This window comes from Coregonus lavaretus (assembly GCF_964263955.1).
Source record: "Coregonus lavaretus genome assembly, chromosome: 14".
Taxonomy (NCBI): domain Eukaryota; kingdom Metazoa; phylum Chordata; class Actinopteri; order Salmoniformes; family Salmonidae; genus Coregonus; species Coregonus lavaretus.
In genome coordinates this window covers 40,216,910-40,238,985 of record NC_140001.1, presented here as the reverse complement: position 1 = coordinate 40,238,985, position 22,076 = coordinate 40,216,910, and the positions used below count along the sequence as shown (strand labels likewise).

Genomic DNA, 22,076 nt, shown 5'->3' with positions numbered 1-22,076 from the left:
TTCTCAATCCTCTTCCAACAGGGATTTAAAGCTGTCTGGTATTGTTTGGTGGAGAAGAGAGGGAAGGTTAAACAGCAGAATCTATTGGAAATAAAAAAAGATTGGTGATTAATTAGAATGGTGAAATGGAGGGTTTGGAGAGAGAGACAGAAGAGAGCGAGAGAGAGCGAGAGAGAGAGAGAGAGAGAGAGAGAGAGAGAGAGAGAGAGAGAGAGAGAGAGAGAGAGAGAGAGAGAGAGAGAGAGGAGGGGTTGGATGTTGTTATAGGCTGGCTCTTGTAGTGGTAAGGTTTTCCGGATGAAATAGAATGCTATTTGGGTTTTTACACGACTGGGAATGCAGGTATGCATCTGTTGGTCAAAGATACCTTAAGAAAAAGGATTGGAAAACCAGTCAGTATCTGGTGTGACCACCATTTGTCTCATGCAGCGCTACACATCTCCTTCAAATAGAGTTGATCAGGCTGTTGATTGTGTCCTATGGAATGTTGTCCCACTCCACTTCAATGGCTGTGCGAAGTTGCTGGATATTGGCGGGAACTGGAACACGCTGTCGTACACGTCAATCCAGAGCATCCCAAACTTGCTCAATGGGTGACATGTCTGGTGAGTATGCAGGCCATGGAAGAACTGGGACATTTTCAGCTTCCAGGAATTGTGTACAGGTCCTGGCGACAAGGGGCCGTGCATTATCATGCAGAAACATGAGGTGATGTCGGCGGATGAATGGCACGACTATGGGCCTCAGGATCTCGTCACGGTATCTCTGTGCATTCAAAATGCCATCAATAAAATGCAGTTGTGTTCGTTGTCCTTGGCTTATACCTGCCCATACCATAACCCCACCTCCACCATGGGGCACTCTGTTCCCAACGTTGACATCAGCAAACCGCTCGCCCACACAACGCCATACACACTGTCTGCCATCTGCCCAGTACAGTTGAAACTGGGATTAATCTGTGAAGAGCACACTTCTCCAGCATGCCAGTGGCCATCGAAGGTGAGCATTTGCACACTGAAGTCGATTACGATGTCGAACTTTAGTCAGGTCAAGACCCTGGTGAGGACGACGAGCATGCAGATGAGCTTCCCTGAGACGGTTTCTGACAGTTTGTGCAGAAATTCTTCAGTTGTGCAAACCCACAGTTTCATCAGCTGTCCGGGTGGCTGGTCTCAAACGATCCCGCAGGTGAAGAAGCCGTATGTGGAGGTCCTGGGCTGGCGTGGTTACACATGGTCTGCAGTTGTGAGGCCAGTTGGACGTACTGCCAAATTCTCTAAAAACGATGTTGGTAGAGAAATTAACATTCAATTCTCTGGCAACAGCGCTGGTGGACATTCCTGCATTCAGCATGCCAATTGCACGCTCCCTCAAAACTTGAGACGTCTGTGGCATTATGTTGTGACAAAACTGCACATTTTAGAGTGACTTTTTATTGTCTCCAGCACGAGGTGCACCTATGTAATGATCATGCTGTTTAATCAGCTTTTTGATATGCCACACCTGTCAGATGGATGGATTATCTTGGCAAAAGATAAATGCTCACTAACAGGGACGTAATCAAATATGTGCACACAATTTGAGAGAAATAAGCTTTTTCTGCATATGGAACATTTCTGGGATCTTTTATTTCAGCTAATGAAACATTGGACCAACACTTTACATGTTGCGTTTATATTTGTGTTCACCTTCCAACAGGACAACGAGCCTAAGCACACAGCCAAGACAACGCAGGAGTGGCTTGGGGACAAGTCTCTGAATGTCCTTGAGTGGCCCAGCCAGAGCACGGACTTGAACCCGATCAAACATCTCTGGAGAGACCTGAAAATAGCTGTGCAGCGCTTGAGAGGATCTGCAGAGAAAAATGGGAGAAACTCCAGCAATACAGATGTGCCAAGCTTGTAGAGTCATACCCAAGACGACTCGAGGCTGTAATCACTGCCAAAGGTGCTTCAACAAAGTAATGTGTAAAGCATCTAAATATTTATGTAAATGTGACATTTCTGTTTTTTATTTTTAATAAAATAGAAAGAAATTCAAAAAAAACGTTTTACTTTGTCATTATGGGGTATTGTGTGTATATTGATGAGGAAATAAAACAATTTAATCAATTTTAGAATAAGGCTAACAAAATGTGGAAAAAGTCAAGGGGTCTGAATACTTTCCGAATATGTAAACAAACACAAAACCAACAAAGTGAGAAAGAGGAAGGATTTCTGAGGGATTTCTGGAGGATAGTTCAGGCCTTGATAGGCAAACACGCAAAAATAACCTGTAAGGGAGGTGGGAACATTATGAGCATTGAGAGAATATCTTAATTTATGTGTAATGTGTTGTTTCATTGAAAAACGATCTTTATTTTTTATTATTCATAAAAGTGCCTTGTTTAAAAAATGCATTTATCTGTAGTTGCATTATTATTAAAACAAGTCCTTTATCAAGAGGCACATGCACATCATTCTAGAGTGCTTGATTCAAAGAGGTCACCGTGGAGATGAAGATAGATGCATTCTCTAAGCATTGTTTCAGAGACCATGCCATCACTTATCCTGAAAATGTTACAAGTGAGTCATCCTAAAAGCGAACAAGGAAATCAAAAGAGACCTGTTCTACACGGATGATCCTAATGCTTGGCACATAGCTCTCCACAAGGCCCAACAATGAACTTAAAATGTCAGAAAACAGAACAATGAGCCAATTGTAAATTGATTCCACCCCCAAATGTAACATTAATATTTATAATAAGGGCACTGTGATGGTTCAAGGTTCGGAGGCAAGTCTGGATACATTTGACCAGTACTTTAATCAAATTAAACCTCTTGTTGCTGAACTGAAAACCTCTCCAGCAAAACTACCTACAACAGCCTCCACTTCCTGTCCCAGGATTTAGTCCCCAGTGTCCCTCTCCTACCCCCGCCTGCAGCAGACATAGCCCTCAGCATGCCACTCTCACATGTGACACCTGCAGTATCACAGCATCTCAGAGAGGAGGAGATCAGCCTAGGTACGTCAGCATAGAGATGAAATCCGGGAGTTGCAGTATGCTATCAGGTGCGTTAAGGAGGACAACCAGTCCTGACCGTGGCCCAGCTTGGCTCACCGAGCCTTATCATTGTACATACTGGAACCAATAACCTGCATATTCAACAGGAAAAGGTGGCCACATCACTTGGGATGGTGATGGAGAGGGCCGCTACCACCTTCCTAGATGCCAGGCTTGTAATGTCCATCCTGCTCCGGAGGAGAGATTTTCACCCTGCCACCATCAAGAGGATAAATGCTAGCCTCTACCAGAACTGTGCTAAATGGCCAAATGAAAAATTGGCCCACCATCCCACCCTTATTCTGGACTGTCTGTATGATAATGTACACTTGTTCAAAGAGGCTGTCCCCACCTCCGCCAGGACGTTTAATGCCATAGGCCAATGGCCATTGATGTTTGATTTTGTAAATAAATAAATATCCCCCCCAAAAAAGCAATGTTCTGCTCCTTCCCTGCTCATTTGTTAGATATATTTTTTAAAATCACAAACAGAAAAGTATTTAGAGCCTTTTTACCTGATTTTTTCACACATATTCCCAACTTAACCCGCCAAGACAATGGGCTGTAGGATGTTGGTACCCAGCCAGGCGCTAATGCATCTCTCTCTCCTCACTGAGTGAATGACAATGAATGGTCGATAATTGTGCACCTTACTTCACAATCTAATTTAAATTAGGCCTAACTGAATGATAAGGAGGGTGACGTAATAAGTATACTTTTTTTGTCTTTATCTGTTGTGGTCTAGTACTGTCTTTTTGCTAGCTAGGGGCATCTACTTTAAGTGCTGCCTGTTTTCCCAGTGGCTGACTGCTCATCATTTGCAGATAGTTGTTGACAAATCAACCAGGATCAACGGGCAGGGCAATTTATGACTTGTTTTGGTAATCAGTGGCTGTATTGGGGGGGAATGGTTTCACCTCTCCTAGGCAATCAGCAATTAGTACAGGGAGGTGTGCCTTCCACCTCAGCTAGGATATTAGCATTTAGTGTTAGTTCTTCAGTGTCCCATGGTTTCGCAGCTGCAGCTGTAAGCGGTGGTCGTGTCAGTAGCGGTTTTGTCGCAAAACTAAGACTGTCGCCAAAATAAAAAATGTTCTGCCGAGTTGTTCGAGGAAGGAAAGAGAGGAAGGATCCACACCAGTCTTTCACTTGAGTATCTTACCGAGTTATTTACAGATCTAATTTTGCTATTTTGTAGCTTTATCAATTATGTGTGTGTTTTCTATACCTGTTCGCACCTCTCCCTGTAGGCTTTACAGACGCTCCCCACCCCTTGGCTGCAACCCTTCTAATTTAGTGTACCCTGCGCGTACCACCCATGTGGAATTCCGGGTTTCTGGCAGTGTTGGGAACTGCCGATCTGCGGTCAAGAACGCTGAGTTCATCTCAGCCTATGCTACCCTTCAGTCCCTTGACCTTTTGGCACTGACGGAGACATGGATCACCCCAGAGATCACTGCTACTCCAGCTGCTCGTTCTTCATCTGACTACGTTTTCTCTCATAGTCCGAGAACATCTGGTCGTCACGGTGGTTGCACAGGTTTACTCATTTCTCCTAAATGGAGATTTTCTCTTTTCTCCCTCTCTCACCTGTCCATCTCCTCATTTGAATTCCATGCTGTCACTGTCATTTGTCCACTCAAGCTTAACATTATTGTCATCTATCGCCCACCAGGTGCCCTTGGAGAGTTCCTCAATGAGCTTGACACCTTGATAAGCTAATTTCCTGACGATGGCTCACCGCTCTTCGTACTTGGCGACTTCAACCTCCCGATGTCTGCCTTCGATTCATTTCTTTCCAACTCTCTCTTTCCCCTCCTTGCCTTTTTTGACCTCACCCTTTCCCAATCCCATCACACTGACCAGGCAGGCAATACACTTGACCTCAGCTTTACTAATCTCACTGCAACCCCCCTCCAGGTCTCTGATCACTACTTCATTTCCTTTTCTGTCTCCATTTCCTCCAACCCTAACCACTCAGTCCCTACCCAGATGGTAATGCGCTGTCGCAATCTTCGCTCTCTCTCTTCCACTACTCTCTCCTCTTCTATCCTATCATCTCTCCCTTCTGCTAAATCCTTCTCCCTCCTGTCTCCTGATTCTGCCTCTTCGATCCTACTCTCTTCCCTTTCCGCATCCTATGACTCGCACTGTCCCCTTTCCTCCCGGCCGGGTCGGCCTTCCCCTCCTGCTCCATGGCTGAGTGACTCATTGCCAGTTTACAAAACAGGGCTGCGGGTAGCTGAGCGAAAATGGAGCACTAAACTTCCGGAGGACCTGTCATCCTTTCACTCCCTTCTCTCTACCTTCTCCTCCTCTGTATCCGCTGCTAAAGCCACTTTCTACCACTCTAAATTTCTAACCCTAGGAAAGTATTTTCCACCTTCTCCTCCCTCTTTAATCCTCCAATCCTCCCCCTCACTCGTCCCTCTCTGTGGATGACTTTGTCAAACACTTTGAAAAAAAGGTTGACGACATCCGCTCCTCATTCACTTAGCCTATTGAGTCCACTGGTTTCATTCACACAGAACTACCCTATGCCTTGACTTCTTTCTCCTCTCTCTCTCCAGATGACATCCTGTGACTAGTGAGGTCTGGCCGCCCAACAACCTGCCCGCTGGACCCCATATTCTCCTCAAGAACCCAATACTCTACTCATCTGACGTCAAAAAATATAGACCTAAATCAGTTGATTTTCTTTCCAAAACACTTGAGTGTGCTGTCTCTGATCAACTTTCTCGTTATCTCTCTCAGAACCATCTTCTTGACCCTAACCAGTCAGGCTTCAAGACGGGTCACTCAACCGAGACTGCTCTTCTCTGGGTCACTCAACCGAGACTGCTCTCCGCACTGCCAAAGCTGACTCTCTCTCCTCTGTTTTCATCCTCCTAGATCTATCCGTTGCCTTTGACATCGTGAACCATCAGATCCTCCTCTCCACCCTCTCAGGGCTGGGCGTCTCAGGCTCTGCACACTCTTGGATTGCATCCTACGTGGAGAGGATCTGTGTCTGCACCACGTACTCTCACTACTGGTGTCGCCCAAGGCTCGGTTTTAGGCCCTCTCCTCTTCTCTCTATACACCAAGTCACTCAGCTCTGTCATATCCTTACATGGTCTCTCCTATCATTGCTATGCGGATGACACTCAACTACTTTTCTCCTTCCCCCCTTCTGACACCCAGGTGGCGACATGCATCTCTGCGTGCCTGGCAGATATCTCAACTTGGATGTCTGCCCACCACCTCAAGCTCAACCTCGACAAGACAGAACTGCTCTTCCTCCCGGGGAAGGCCTGCCCACTCAAAGACCTCTCCATCACAGTTGACAACTCCACAGTGTCGCCCTCCCAGAGTGCAAATAATTTTGGCGTGACCCTGGACAACACCCTGTCGTTCTCTGTAAACATCCAAGAAGTGACCCGCTCCTGCAGGTTCTTGCTCTACAACATCCAGAGAGTACGATGTAGCACGCTTCTGTCTATAACATGAGCTGGTCAGTATGTGTAGGTAATCCATTCTAACGCTGCTTTTTTAAAAAGATATCACGTAGTAGAACTGCATAAGTGTTCTCCACTTTTTGGAGGACCGAGTTTTGAAATCAGTGGAATTAGAGTATGATAGCTAAGGAGATGGAGAAAATTCTGGCATTTGATTGCAAATATGCAGAACGAGTCGAAAACACCTGTCCCCGGACGACATCTTCAAACTAAGGGCAACCATGGCATCCGTGACAGAGAGGGTGAAGCGTCCATCCAGGTATACAGGTAAGATAGTCTAGCTAGCTACATTTTCAGATATTACACGTTTCTAATTTTGTCAGAAAGTCGTTTTCATTTCAAGTTAAAGTTTACTGTTAGCTAGCTAGCTAATGTTAGCTGGCTGGCTCGCTAGCTGACGTTACATGTATGATCTGTGTAGTAATATTATTCGTATCTCAGAGCCATTTGCATTGCTAGTTATAGCCTAATGTTAGCTAGCTAACATTGAACCTGGTTGGTTAGCTACCTGCAGATTCATGCAGGGTAGTAACGTTATGAGTTGGGATTATGGTTAATTGTTTAGCTAGCTACCTAGCTAGCTACATGTCTAAACAAAAGACTCCACTATGCAAGTAACCATTTCAATAGAATGTTCATGATGTCACTGCGACAACTGTCAATAGACGTAGCTGGTAAATTCACTCTGGCTATCTACGCTGATTTCAGAGCACTCTCGTCTGAGTGTGCCAGAGCGCAGAATAACTGACACATTTACAAACGCTCAACAACCGTTTAATATGGCCGGTGTCAGTAAACGTTGGCAAGAAAGCGTAATTAAATTGTTGCCAGCAGAGCAGTTGCAGTCACCAACGCTCTGGATAACATAAAAACAGCCTAACCAGCTCTGCTAGGGCGAGTAAAATGGATAGAGTGAGCTGTTCTCTCATTTGTGTCTGGAAGTAGCTAGCCAACGTTAGCCAGTTAGCTTGTGTGCTTGACTGCTGCTTTTAGGTCAGAACGCTCGAATCAACCCTACTCCTCGGCCAGAGCGTCCATTGTGCGCTCTGAACGCTCCGAGAGCGAAACGCTATGAGTTTACGAACGCCTAGAAAACACTCTGGCACTCCAGATTACATTTATGAACACACCCGTAGTTTAAACCAGCCTTTAGTCTTGAACTCTTTGGTTGTTTAGTACATAGCCTCACATGTGAATCCTTAAAGAGATGGGTGGGGCTAAAGCTTAAGAGGGTGTGAACGATGCTGAATGGGTGTAGACAAAGAAGAGCTCTCCAGTATGTGTACCAAAACATTCAAGGGCCATTTCCTCAAAAGTGATTTTACAAGTTTATCAACTTTCAAAGCAGAATTACTTTCCCATTGTTCCTCAACTGTAGTGTATGATATACAATTTTCTAGCTCTGAATCTCTACTTTTATCCAATGTAAAAAACACAATTTCAATTTTTGCTATATAAGACCGAATCGAGCCGGTCGGTCACATAGTTTCAGAAAGAGCATATTCTGCAGTTTCTATGACACTTACCTTTAGAGTGTCAACGAGCTCCTCTAGAACTGCATCTGGTGGCGCCTCACAGAGACTATAGAACAGCCCACAACACTGCCCCCCCCCACACCACCCTCCACCACTTCTCTCCCACCAACTGCATACACTGAGCTATGCCCAAGCTGCACGCAGTGTTTCGATCATCGCCGGCCACACTGCCCTCCACACCACCCTCTTCAATTCCCCCATAACCTCCCTCCCATGTTACCAGGCCCGCCTCAGCACAGCTCTACCAGACCAGGCCCACCTCAACAGCCCAGCTCAACACAGCACTGACCGCTACCCTAGGGTCTGGCAAAACACTGATAAAGGTAGTGCACCACATGATGCAGGCCACACCATGTATCATTTACATCAACCCTCATGCTGAGAGTTTGGAGCTTTGTAAGCCACACTGCCCTCCGCACCACCTTCCTCAATTCCCCTCACAATCTCCCTCCCAGGCTTGATTAGCCTACTACCATCCCAGCCTGGGACACTCCTGCCCTCCATGGTAGCCCCAACCCTGCAACTGGAGCCACACCAAGGCCCCTATGCACCTCCACTCCTTTGGCGGAAGCTTCATCCGGGTGGACTGAGCTCTACTAACACTGCTCTCCCAGTTCTAGCCCCAGCCCCTACAAATGTATTCAAAATAAAAAACAGAAATACCTTATTTACATAAGTATTCAGACCCTTTCTATGAGACTCGAAATTGAGTTCAAGTGTACCCTGTTTCCATTGATCATCCTTGAGATGTTTCTACAACTTGATTGGAGTCCACCTGTGGTAAATTCAATTGATTGGACATGATTTGGAAAGGCACACACCTGTCTATATAAGGTCCCACAGTTGACACTGCATGTCAGAGAAAAAAACAAGCCATGAGGTCGAAGGAATTGTCTGTAGAGCTCCGAGACAGGATTGTGTCGAGGCACAGATCTGGGAAAGGGTACCCAAAACATTTCTGCAGCATGGAAGGTCCCCAAGATCACAGTGGCCTCCATAATTCTTAAATGAAAGAACTTTGGAACCACCAAGACTCTTCCTAGAGCTGGCTGCCCGGCCAAACTGAGCAATCGGGGGAGAAGGGCCTTGGTCAGGGAGGTGAGCAAGAACCCGATGGTCACTCTGACAGAGCTCCGGAGTTCCTCTGTGGAGATGGGAGAACCTTCTAGAAGGCCTGAATGCCAAGCGTCACGTTTGGAGGAAACCTGGATTTATTTCCAAGCGGTTTCACGAGCCTAACCCTTTATTGACAGCCTTGACTACTTCGAGATTGCATTGGGCAGGACAAAAAAATAACATTCATTCAGAGGAGGGGCGTTTTTTAATCAAATAAAACTAAAAATGGGAAAAAATATTCATGCCATAACCAACTTTGTTGCAAGGATTTGGTTGTTCTTAAATATCACTACCAGCGCTGTCTGAAATTAGCACTTTGGATCACGTTTTTAAGGACATAGGATTTATTTCGTACTCACATAGTCAGTCTTGCTTTTGGGGTCGGACAGGTACGGGAACAAGGAAACTATTCCTCTTGCATATGCCTCCTTCACATGTTGTGGGGGACTTCATCTGAAAACAAAATTAAATTATAGATTGCCAATAATACATGAAGGCAAACCATTGATCTTAATGTGTTTAAAACTTGATGGTTTATCCATGATCCTCTGTCATATTTGCAACCAATACATTGATCATATCACGCTTGGTGCAGTCAGTCAACCTTTTTGTCTGAGCATACTCGTTTATGATCCTTTCCCCTCCAGCTTTGCTCTGGAGAATGTCCTCAATCATCTAACATAAAGCACAACAGACCCTAGTACACCAGGGTTCTTTCTCAAAATATTTCCTTTCCTTCTAAGATCCCATTTGAAAATAAGACAAAATATTTCTCTCCTAATTCAGTGTTCTGTAGTTGGTTTTGAGAAGGATGAGAAGAGGGGACGATTCGAGGAGTCAAGAATAGACAAATTGAGAACGAGCTCAGGGGTAGCCAGCCATCCTCCTGGAGAGCTACGGTGCAAGCATTGGTTTCAACCCTGCTCCAATAGCTGGCTATATCATTAAGCTGCACTTTAGGATCTTCCAAGACGATTAAAGTAGATAAGAGCAGGACTGGAAAAAGCCTACATACTAAGTAACCAGGGTTTCTGTTAGGAAAATGTGGCGCCGGACATTTGACCAGCAACATTTTAATTTATCGGACATTTACGACATTTACCACACCCATATGCATTGGGTGCATAACCTAATAAAGACGTCCACCCACGGTGCTCAAATTGACAGAAATGTACTTTTCCTCAGCCAACAAGACGAGTAACGAACAGCACAATCACTAGCCTATGTCAATCTACCATCCCCCATAGTAGAAAAGTTAACCTATTCTGTTGGTCAGCTTGTTGAGAAAGAAATGGCCTATTCCAAACTGACTCTGGGACAGTTGTGGGACGATAGAGCACAAGTTCATACAACCAGTAGACCTAGGCTACATAAAAAATTGTATATTAAAAAGCAATGAGTCTGATGCAATAGATCAGAACATTTAGCTTAAAATGTTGATAAACTATTATTTCTTCACATTATAAATGCAGCAATGCAGTAGGCTATGCGCGAAAGTTCGTTCCATAATGCAATTAGCGGGAAAACACCATTGTCAAAAGGTCACCGCACATGCGAGTGGTTTCATGTGACAGAGATGAAAATATCAGTTAGAAGTTTAGAAAGAGAGATCTAATAGGCTACTTTGAAACAAGGTAAGGCATGCCTCATAATATGTATTAAAACATGCAGGTTTCAAACAATTAAGTATGTTTTCAAAATGCATACTGCCTCCAGCTCATTGCAAAGTGGTGTGTGATGCATTGATGGAGCCTGCCTTCCATTGCCGTTTGAGATGCTGACAGATTCTCCACTCAAATGCTCTGTATCTGTATATCTGTATTCCACTCAATTATGCAAATTAACCTATAGACAGAAGTATGACCAGTCAAATATATTTCCATTGACTCGTATTTCCATCAATGAATAGGCTAAAAAGCATTATTTCGCAATGGGATTTTTTCTTCTTCTCCCGGACAATTGGCTGGCGTCAATTTTATTTATCGGCTTTTCAAATTTTTATAGGCCAAAAGCCTGCTATTACCAGCTAATGGAAACCCAGTAAGTAACTCTCCAGGAGTAGGCCAGCTCAACATCACATACAGTGGGGAAAAAAAGTATTTAGTCAGCCACCAATTGTGCAAGTTCTCCCACTTAAAAAGATGAGAGAGGCCTGTAATTTTCATCATAGGTACACGTCAACTATGACAGACAAATTGAGGAAAAAAATTCCAGAAAATCACATTGTAAGATTTTTTATGAATTTATTTGCAAATTATGGTGGAAAATAAGTATTTGGTCACCTACAAACAAGCAAGATTTCTGGCTCTCACAGACCTGTAACTTCTTCTTTAAGAGGCTCCTGTGACACTCTGGCTCTGGGACTTTTGTATTTGAGCCAGGGTGTATTTTGTTTTGTTGGGTTTTGGTTTTGTTTCTAGGTTTGCCTTTCTGTTGGCTGCATTTCTAAGTTTGGTCGATGACTCCCAATCGGAGGTAACGAGTGTCAGCTGTCGGCTCGTTATCTCTGATTGGGAGCCATATTTATTCTGATTGTTTTCCTGTGGGATTTGTGGGTTTTTGTTCCGTTTCGGTCAGTGTACCGTGGACTTCATGTGAGTCGTCTTTTGTTTTGTATTACGTGCTTTACTCAATTAAAGTCATGTTTCTTGGACACGCTGCGCCTTGGTCTTACTTAGACGACATAGACGACCGTGACAGCTCCTCTGTCCTCCACTCGTTACCTGTATTAATGGCACCTGTTTGAAGTTGTTATCAGTATAAAAGACACCTGTCCACAACCTCAAACAGTCACACTCCAAACTCCACTATGGCCAAGACCAAAGAGCTGTCAAAGGACACCAGAAACAAAATTGTAGACCTGCACCAGACTGGGAAGACTGAATCTGCAATAGGTAAGCAGCTTGGTTTGAAAAAAATCAACTGTGGGAGCAATTATTAGGAAATGGAAGACATACAAGACCACTGATAATCTCCCTCGATCTGGGGCTCCACGCAAGATCTCACCCCGTGGGGTCAAAATGATCACAAGAACGGTGAGCAAAAATCCCAGAACCACACAGGGGGACCTAGTGAATGACCTGCAGAGAGCTGGGACCAAAGTAACAAAGCCTACCATCAGTAACACACTACGCCGCCAGGGACTCAAATCCTGCAGTGCAAGACGTGTCCCCCTGCTTAAGCCAGTACATGTCCAGGCCCGTCTGAAGTTTGCTAGAGTGCATTTGGATGATCCAGAAGAGGATTGGGAGAATGTCATATGGTCAGATGAAACCAAAATAGAACTTTTTGGTAAAAACTCAACTCGTCGTGTTTGGAAGACAAAGAATGCTGAGTTGCATCCAAAGAACACCATACCTACTGTGAAGCATGGGGGTGGAAACATCATGCTTTGGGGCTGTTTTTCTGCAAAAGGACCAGGACGGCTGATCCGTGTAAAGGAAAGAATGAATGGGGCCATGTATCGTGAGATTTTGAGTGAAAACCTCCTTCCATCAGCAAGGGCATTGAAGATGAAACGTGGCTGGGTCTTTCAGCATGACAATGATCCCAAACACACCGCCCGGGCAATGAAGGTGTGGCTTCGTAAGAAGCATTTCAAGGTCCTGGAGTGGCCTAGCCAGTCTCCAGATCTCAACCCCATAGAAAATCTTTGGAGGGAGTTGAAAGTCCGTGTTGCCCAGCGACAGCCCCAAAACATCACTGCTCTAGAGGAGATCTGCATGGAAGAATGGGCCAAAATACCAGCAACAGTGTGTGAAAACCTTGTGAAGACTTACAGAAAACGTTTGACCTGTGTCATTGCCAACAAAGGGTATATAACAAAGTATTGAGAAACTTTTGTTATTGACCAAATACTTATTTTCCACCATCATTTGCAAATAAATTCATTAAAAATCCTACAATGTGATTTTCTGGAGAAAAAAAATCTCATTTTGTCTGTCATAGTTGACGTGTACCTATGATGATAATTACAGGCCTCTCTCATCTTTTTAAGTGGGAGAACTTGCACAATTGGTGGCTCACTAAATACTTTTTTCCCCCACTGTAGATGGTACCTCAGGAAGATCAATACAGTTTTCTATTATAAAAATACAATTATAGCAAATAATGAAAGGCTTACTTTGGTTGCACTATCTTCCTCCGCTCTCCTTTTTCTGTTAGGACTTTGTGTCATGGTAACAGTGTCATCAGAGTCGGATGAACCACCAACGTCCACGGAGCAGCTTGCAGGAGAGTTAACTGAATCTGCCGATCACATGACAAAATTATTTGTTCTCAACAATGCTACAGGGGTAATACAACCAAATTGTATATGTGTCTTTAAATTGGATTGTTAGTCATACATTAAACCCCATTTTAGCATGTTATAAATTTCAGGCCCAAATAATCTGTTAGGAAATCATTAACCTACAATTCTATATGGGATGTTAAGACATACAATTAATGGGGCCTGATGTGATCTGTGATGCCATAGAATGTCCAAACAATCCAAACCTTAGACCCCTGACACACTCCCCCCTCCCAACAGCGTGTTTGGCATTTAAATGTCTCAGTGGTGCCCCCCGCAGGGTTTGGGGGATGGGGTGGCCCCACCTTTACTTTACCATCCCTGCAAACACCAGACCTCCATCTGGATCCGAGTACCAAACTGGGCCAGCAGGATTAGATCTGGCCATCCGGACTCCTGACGGATGTGGGCCATATAATTTGTGCTAGCTGGGATTGTATGAACGAATACATTGATCACATCTCTGTACTGTAGACAAATAACTCACCATCAGTACTCGTTTAATTGAGTAAACACATTTTTAACACAATGAGGTCTGGTCTCTGAAGAAGATATTCAAACACTTCTTCATCTACTTCTGTCTCAGATTCATCGTATACTTTTAAGTCCATGATAGGCAAGCTACATCTCTTGACAACTTGAAAGACATTAAACAAAGTAAAATTTGGCTCAACGTTAGGGTTTCTGTAAAGAACTGCAATTGTGGCAATCCCTCACCTCCTACCAAGAAGTCATTTAAAGTCAATGAATGACCCTTGAACTTCCTCTCATCTTTGTATTTCACTCGTACAACCAGTATCCTTAGTGAAACATTCTATATCGATAGACTGCTAGGTAATGGATATTTGGCTTGGAACTAGCTAATGATAAATGAAAAGAAAGATACGCCAGTCTAAATGGTTGACTAAGGCCAAATATGAATTTCAAAACCACATTACTTACATGAATGCAAAGACTACTTCTGCCAGTGTCAGCCTGAGGCGAATGCAAGGAAGGAGATACACTAAAAAGTATGTGGACACACCTTCAAATTAGTAGATTTGGCTTTTTCAGCCACACCCATTGCTGACAGGTGTATAAAATCGAGCACACAACTCCATAGACAAACATTGGCAGTAGAATAGCCCGTACTGAAGAGCTCAATGACTTTCAACGTGGCTCCGTCATAGGATGCTAACTTTCCAACAGGTCAGTTCGTCAAATTTCTGCCCTACTAGAGCTGCCCCTGTCAACTGTAAGTGCTGTTATTGTGAAGTGGCGACGTCTAGGAGCAACAACGGCTCAGCCGCGAAGTGGTAGGCCACACAAGCTCACAGAACGGGACCGCAGAGTGCTGAAGCCCGTAGCGCGTAAAAATCGTCTGTCCTCGGTTGCAACACTCACTACCGAGTTCCAAACTGCCTCTGGAAGCAACGTCAGCACAATAACTGTTCGTCGGGAGCTTCATGAAAAAAAAACGATCCATTGCTGCTCCTCCAGAGGCAAATAACGCATATGTGACAATCGTTATAACAATGCAGCTAAAGTTCTCTCGCGCAAAATTAATAATTACATCACTAACCACTTTTTGACACCTATTTAACGTTGCTTGTAGGTGGTGGAAGCTACCAATATGCTAGGCTTGTAATCTTTTAGATGCGGTGAGTGTGTGAGTTTGATTCCCCCTGCAGACAAACTTTTTTTCCTCTCCGAAAATACTATCCACTAGCAGGAGAGCTATGCTTAGGCCTACATAATGTGCAACAGGGTCAGGGTCACGGCGTCCTGTACATCTTTGCTGCAACTCTCCTTCTAACTTGGAGAAGTACATGTGCGGCCATAGTTGCTGTGGCTTCCTGTTGGGAGCAGAAAACCTATGTAGGGGCATGCAAATGTGATCCCGCCCCCATGAAGGTCATTATCATAAAATAAATATTTTGTATAATTTTTTTATTTATCGATATATTTTTGAATTATTTATATCAATAATATATATATATATATACAGTGAGGGAAAAAGGATTTGATCCCCTGCTGATTTTGTACGTTTGCCCACTGACAAAGACATGATCATTCTATAATTTTAATGGTAGGTTTATTTGAACAGTGAGAGACAGAATAACAACAAAAAAATCCAGAAAAACGCATGTCAAAAATGTTATGAATTGATTAGCATTTTAATGAGGGAAATAAGTATTTGACCCCTCTGCAAAACATGACTTAGTACTCGGTGGAAAAACCCTTGTTGGCAATCACAGAGGTTCAGACGTTTCTTGTAGTTGGCCACCAGGTTTGCACACATCTCAGGAGGGATTTTGTTCCATTTGGCTAGTTCCAAGCCAAATATTCATTACCTAGCAGTCTATCGATATCTTCTCCAAGTCATTAAGGTTTCGAGGCTGACGTTTGACAACTCGAACCTTCAGCTCCCTCCACAGATTTTCTATGGGATTAAGGTCTGGAGACTGGCTAGGCCACTCCAGGACCTTAATGTGCATCTTCTTGAGCCACTCCTTTGTTGCCTTGGCCGTGTGTTTTGGGTCATTGTCATGCTGGAATACCCATCCACGACCCATTTTCAATGCCCTGGCTGAGGGAAGGAGGTTCTCACCCAAGATTTGACGGTACACGGCCCGTCCATCGTCTCTTTGATGCAGTGAAGTTGTCCTGTCCCCTTAGCAAAAAAACACCATCAAAGCATAATGTTTCCACCTCCATGTTTGACGGTGGGGATGGTGTTCTTTGGGTCATAGGCAGCATTCCTCCTCCTCCAAACACGGCGAGTTGAGTTGATGCCAAAGAGCTCGATTTTGGTCTCATCTGACCACAACACTTTCACCCAGTTCTCCTTTGAATCATTCAGATGTTCATTGGCAAACTTCAGACGGCCCTGTTTATGTGCTTTCTTGAGCAGGGGGACCTTGCGGGCGCTGCAGGATTTCAGTCCTTCACGGCGTAGTGTATTACCAATTGTTTTCTTGGTGACTATGGTCCCAGCTGCCTTGAGATCATTGACAAGATCCTCCCGTGTAGTTCTGGGCTGATTCCTCACCATTCTCATGATCATTGCAACTCCACGAGGTGAGATCTTGCATGGAGCCCCAGGCCGAGGGAGATTGACAGTTATTTTGTGTTTCTTCCATTTGCGAATAATCGCACCAACTGTTATCACCTTCTCACCAAGCTGCTTGGCGATGGTTTTGTAGCCCATTCCAGCCTTGTGTAGGTCTACAATTTTGTCCCTGACATCCTTGGAGAGCTCTTTGGTCTTGGCCATGGTAGAGAGTTTGGAATCTGATTGATTGATTGCTTCTGTGGACAGGTGTATTTTATACAGGTAACAAACTGAGATTAGGAGCACTCCCTTTAAGAGTGTGCTCCTAATCTCAGCTCGTTACCTGTATAAAAGACACCTGGTAGCCAGAAATCTTTCTGATTGAGAGGGGGTCAAATACTTATTTCCCTCATTAAAATGCAAATCAATTTATAACATTTTTGAAATGCGTTTTTATGGATTTATTTTGTTGTTATTCTGTCTCTCACTGTTCAAATAAACCTACCATTAAAATTATAGACTGATCATTTCTTTGTCAGTGGGCAAATGTACAAAATCAGCAGGGGATCAAATACTTTTTCCCCTCACTGTATATATATATGTATATATATATATATATATATTTTTTTTTTTTATAAAACATTTGGTATAGATAATTCCATTTTTTATATCCAAAATAATTTTTTTTATCACTCTTTTGTTGCTGAGAATTTTCCTGAACAGCAGGAATTGCAAACTTGTAGTGTATTCAAGGTTTAAAAAGGCTTCTAAAGTTTGTAATTTCCACTTTAAAATGTCAGACTGTTGCTACAGGATTATTTTTCTGCTGTAGAAAACTGTCTCAAATGAAGATCCTACATCTGTACAATCAATGCATATAGCCTGAAAGGGAACCATTCCATATTCACACAAGTTATACCTCTGATATTAAGGACACACACACACACTACACAAACACATTGGCTTACATATCTTTTGCACGGTAGCGTGAAGTGTCTCAGTAGCTTATTGGATGTTATTTATGTGTTGTCTGGGGTTAGGATTCACATTGGCCAGCTGAAAATAAATGGCAGTCACAGTTTGTGCTAACAGGGCAGAGAAGGGGGAGAGAGAGAGGGATGGGGGAGGGAAAGTGAGAGAGAGTGCTGGGTAGAGATATTGCCTTAGTATTTCACAAGGAGATGTCATTATCCTTCTCTCTCTCTCTCTCTCTCTCTCTCTCTCTCTCTCTCTCTCTCTCTCTCTCTCTCTCTCTCTCTCTCTCTCTCTCTCTCTCTCTCTCTCTCTCTCTCTCTCTCTCTCTCTCTCTCTCTCTCTCTCTCTCTCTCGCTCTCGCTCTCTCGCTCCAGCAAAGGGAAGCCCCCCGTCATGGCGTCTCCATCCTTCCTCCTCCTCTTCCCCTCCCTGGGTTGGTTGTCTGCTGTGACATCATCAGGTAGGCTGCTACTACTCGCCTCACACACTAATGTTTGTCTCATGTCATTGTTACCGCGGTAGAGAGGGAGTGGTGTGTTAAAACATATAATACTCATACTGTATCTCACTTACTGTTACTGACATTTAGCTCTCACAATGATCTCATATACAATATAACCCAATACCATTTTTTTCTCAATCAGATCTCTTGCTCTTCTTTTTGTTTAAAATCTGGCACACGTGAATCAATGTCCTTCCTTGTTTAATTCAATATTGCATAGTGCATGGCATTACACTGATCAAATGTTATATCGGACATCAGTTGCAGAGTCCTGTATTTGCACACATTGGAAAAGGTGGGTGGTTGAGCAAAAGGCAGCCTTTTCTTTTCTAGCCAGTCAAACAGCACCAGATCAATAGTGAAGGTGAAGGTAAATAGATTAGACTAGGCCGTGACAAAGTCCAAGGACAGACAGACAGACAGAGGGACATGATGGGCTACATGTTGACCCCCCATACAGCCCGGGAAGACATGCATTAAATATATGTTTAATAACCACTACTACTATAGGACAAATAATATGTAAAATGTAATAAACAAAATAAATCATGAGTGAAAAGAGGGGAGCCACAATTGTTTTGGTATAATAACCATGTAAATGGTGTCACTCCTTAATGGTGCAATCTCAGGGACCATATTTCAGGAATGTCCAAATGGCCATATTTTGTTACCACATTGTTTGTGAAACTATGCTCCCAGTCTCTGAGTTCAGAACATGGAGTAACAGAGAGTGCTGGACCCGGAGTGGAGCGATGTACTTTTGATACACTGGCAGCTGCTCAAATGGACTCTGTCCATTGGAAGTGGGTTAAAGTGAACAGCTCTGGGCCAGTCTGTGTGTAGAAACTGTTCCCTCCTCACACAATGTTGGGTCAATCTGAGTGATCTAGAATGTTTGGTCATTTGGCCATTTGGTTTTGTCTCTCTCTGTGACCCTGTCTGTTGGTGGTTAAACAGGACTCAATTCCATAGGGAGTCCTCAATTCTCTCCTCTGCCTTTCCTCCTACTCTCCTCCTCTCTTCCTCCTCCACCAAGGATCAATGGATTATGAGGGTATTAACCTGGAGCACTCCCTTATGGATTAAACTGAAAAAGGTTATGAGTCTCTGTCGGCCAGCTGATGAGTATTCAATGAGTTGAGCACGTCTTTGGAAGGAGAGAGGAGAGAGATCCCACACAGGAATCTCTCTCCTCTCACACTAATACATGGGTGTAGACTATGGGATGAAACTAAGCCTCACTTTGTTTCTGGACTTTTAGAGAGTCAGAGTGGGTATGGATACACTTCAGACAGGTGACAAAACATGTAGAACATGTGAGAGGAGAACAGTTTGCTTATTGGCTATATAAAGAGATAATGATAACAAGTCTAGTGCATACTACTGTTTTTTATTAATTTTCTAATGGTCACTAGTGAGCTTTCTCTGGTTTTGAGTTCTTGACATGCATTACTGAAGTGTTAAGAATGTGTACCACCTTGCAACTGTGGGTAGCTAAAATGATGCACAAATAGTTTGATGCTAGTGTCTGTCTTTAACCTGTGGTCTTTAGTTCACCTGGAAATAGGCTGCCCCCCAAAACTGCTGCAAAAGCTTTTATCACTTCCAGTTTACAGAAATGACCGATACTATCTAGATAACGACTGGTCCTCAAACAGAGGCTGGGTCCCAAATGGAACCTTATACCCTGTACTGTAGTGCAGTACTTTTGACCAGAGCCCTATGAGGAATAGGGTGCCATTTGGGATGCAATCAGAGGCTGGGCATTCTCCGGGAACCACAGAGTTCCATATTCGTTTGATTGGTTGCCAACGACGGCTGTGCTACGGCCAACTGGCCTACTGTTCCTCAACAACCGTGAAACATCTGTACACAAAGAACAGCTGCTGATAGTGGGAGCAAACACACACTCCTAGCTTATAGACCCCAGTCTTTCCTTTCAGCAGCCTTCTGAAGTCATGCAGTGTATTATTGTGTGTGTGTGTGTGTGTGTGTGTGTGTGTGTGTGTGTGTGTGTGTGTGTGTGTGTGTGTGTGTGTGTGTGTGTGTGTGCCTCTAGTCCTAAAAAAGGTCCCGTCATAGTTTTTGACCCCAACCTGTAAGAGAAATAATAAGTACCCACATGAAAAAATACTACAGTTTACTATAGAATTCTATAGTAAACTGTAGAATACTGTACTACACACTGTAGTATCCCTTGATCATGTGTAGTAATTAATATAGAATGTTGTAGAATACTACAGTAAACACTACAGTAATTTCCGCAAGAACACTACAGTCCGCAAAAACACTACACTATAGAAAAGATCAGGAGCGCTGAACTATCCATTCAGACCCTAGTCCTACCTACAGGTTATGGAAATGTTGCTCTGAAGTAGAAAGCCTCCAATTCTATGGCAAAGATAATAAAACACAAACCCTACAGTAAATACTACAGTAATGTCTAGTAAATACTACAGTAATGTCTGCAAAAACACTACAGTAAATACTACAGTTTACTACAATCTGCAAAAACCCTACATTAATTACTATAGTATATACTACAGTTTTCTTTTACTACAGTATTTATACTATAGTGAACTGTAAATACTACAGTGTACTACAGTATGCATAAACACTACAATGAATACTATAGTATTTATACCAAAGTGTACTATAGTATTTTTTCATTTGGATATGTTTTGTATATAAAACTCTAGGGCCTATTGCAACCATCGATGGCCACTAGATTATCACAAGCTGATCCCTCGTTAAACGGTAAATGCTCACTAACTTAACCCGCACAGCTGATCTCAATTGCAACCAGCATTGGCCACCAATTTACCGCTCCCTAATGCGGATGTCAGGGTTATCTTTTAGTCCTCATTGTAACCAACATTTGTCAAGACAAATTTGCCCTCTGATGGGTATTATCATCGGAACAATTTGATCCTGGAATTTTATCTAAGGGTGATGTATCTATTTAAAAATCATTCCATACAACTGAAATAAAGTATTTCCTCGTTTGTGGCAATTTACCCAACATGTTGTATGAATGGAAAACTAATGTTGGTGTAGCCTACTCATATTCTTTTATTTGTTTCCAATTTATGTTTACCATTAAATAGGCTACAACTGTTTGGTCGTTTCTTATCAAGATTGGGTGTAAAATATCCCTGGATTGTCCATATTTGAAATGTGTAACTAAATAAAGTCAATACTGAGTTATAATCAAAACAAATATCAAATGAAAATGTAGGCTTTTTATTTTTATGGCATATGTTATATTATTTTGCCATTATTTTGCGAACTGATCTGCTAGTTTATTCTTGTGGAGTTTTGGTTGCAAGCAAGTTTTCTTTAGTCTCCCGTTTAGTGACGTTTTAAGAAATCCTGCGGTAATGCGTAGCACAGCGCTACATTCTGGCGGTTGGTTACAATGCTCTCTAGTTGTCTTGTCTACCAAAATGGTTGTTGTTTCAGTCTTTTCTACACTTTAAATGTATTCACCAGACGTGGCTCTGAGCTGCAAGCTCTGTAGGGCCTTCCTGGAAATCTCTAGCTACACTGCCAGTTTGCGCTGTTCTGTGAAGGGAGTAGTACACAGCGTTGTACGAGATCTTCAGTTTCTTGGCAATTTCTCGCATGGAATAGCCTTTATTTCTCAGAACAAGAATAGACTGACGAGTTTCAGAAGAAAGTTATTTGTTTCTGGCCATTTTGAGCCTGTAATCGAACCCACAATTGCTGATGCTCCAGATACTCAACTAGTCTCAAGAAGGCCCGTTTTATTGCTTCTTTAATCAGCACAACACTTTTCAGCTGTGCTAACATAATTGCAAGTTTTCTAATGATCAATTAGCCTTTTAAAATGATAAACTTGGATTAGCAAACACAACGTGCGATTGGAACGCAGGACTGATGGTTGCTGATAATGGGCCTCTGTATGCCTATGTAGATATTCCATTAAAAATCAGCCGTTTCCAGCTACAATAGCCATTTACAACATTAACAATGTCTACACTGTATTTCTGATCAATTTGATGTTATTTTAATGGACAAAAAAACTTTTGAACGGTAGTGTACATTTATTTTAGCTAGAGT

The 22,076-nt window shown here is 43.1% G+C and overlaps 1 protein-coding gene across 1 annotated transcript in view; it reads left to right on the top strand.

The window, feature by feature from the left end:
- Positions 1–200: 200 nt before the first annotated feature.
- LOC311141783 (growth hormone receptor-like) overlaps positions 201–22,076 on the top strand; it is a gene marked incomplete at its 3' end in the record, with an annotated part of 82,423 nt that continues 60,547 nt past the window's right edge. The window contains exons 1-3 of the mRNA XM_084177235.1: positions 201–6,546; positions 6,710–6,807; positions 17,866–17,951. Of these exons, the coding sequence (XP_084033361.1) occupies positions 6,529–6,546; positions 6,710–6,807; positions 17,866–17,951 (202 nt within the window). The 5' untranslated portion in view covers positions 201–6,528. The remainder of the gene's footprint in view (positions 6,547–6,709; positions 6,808–17,865; positions 17,952–22,076) is intronic.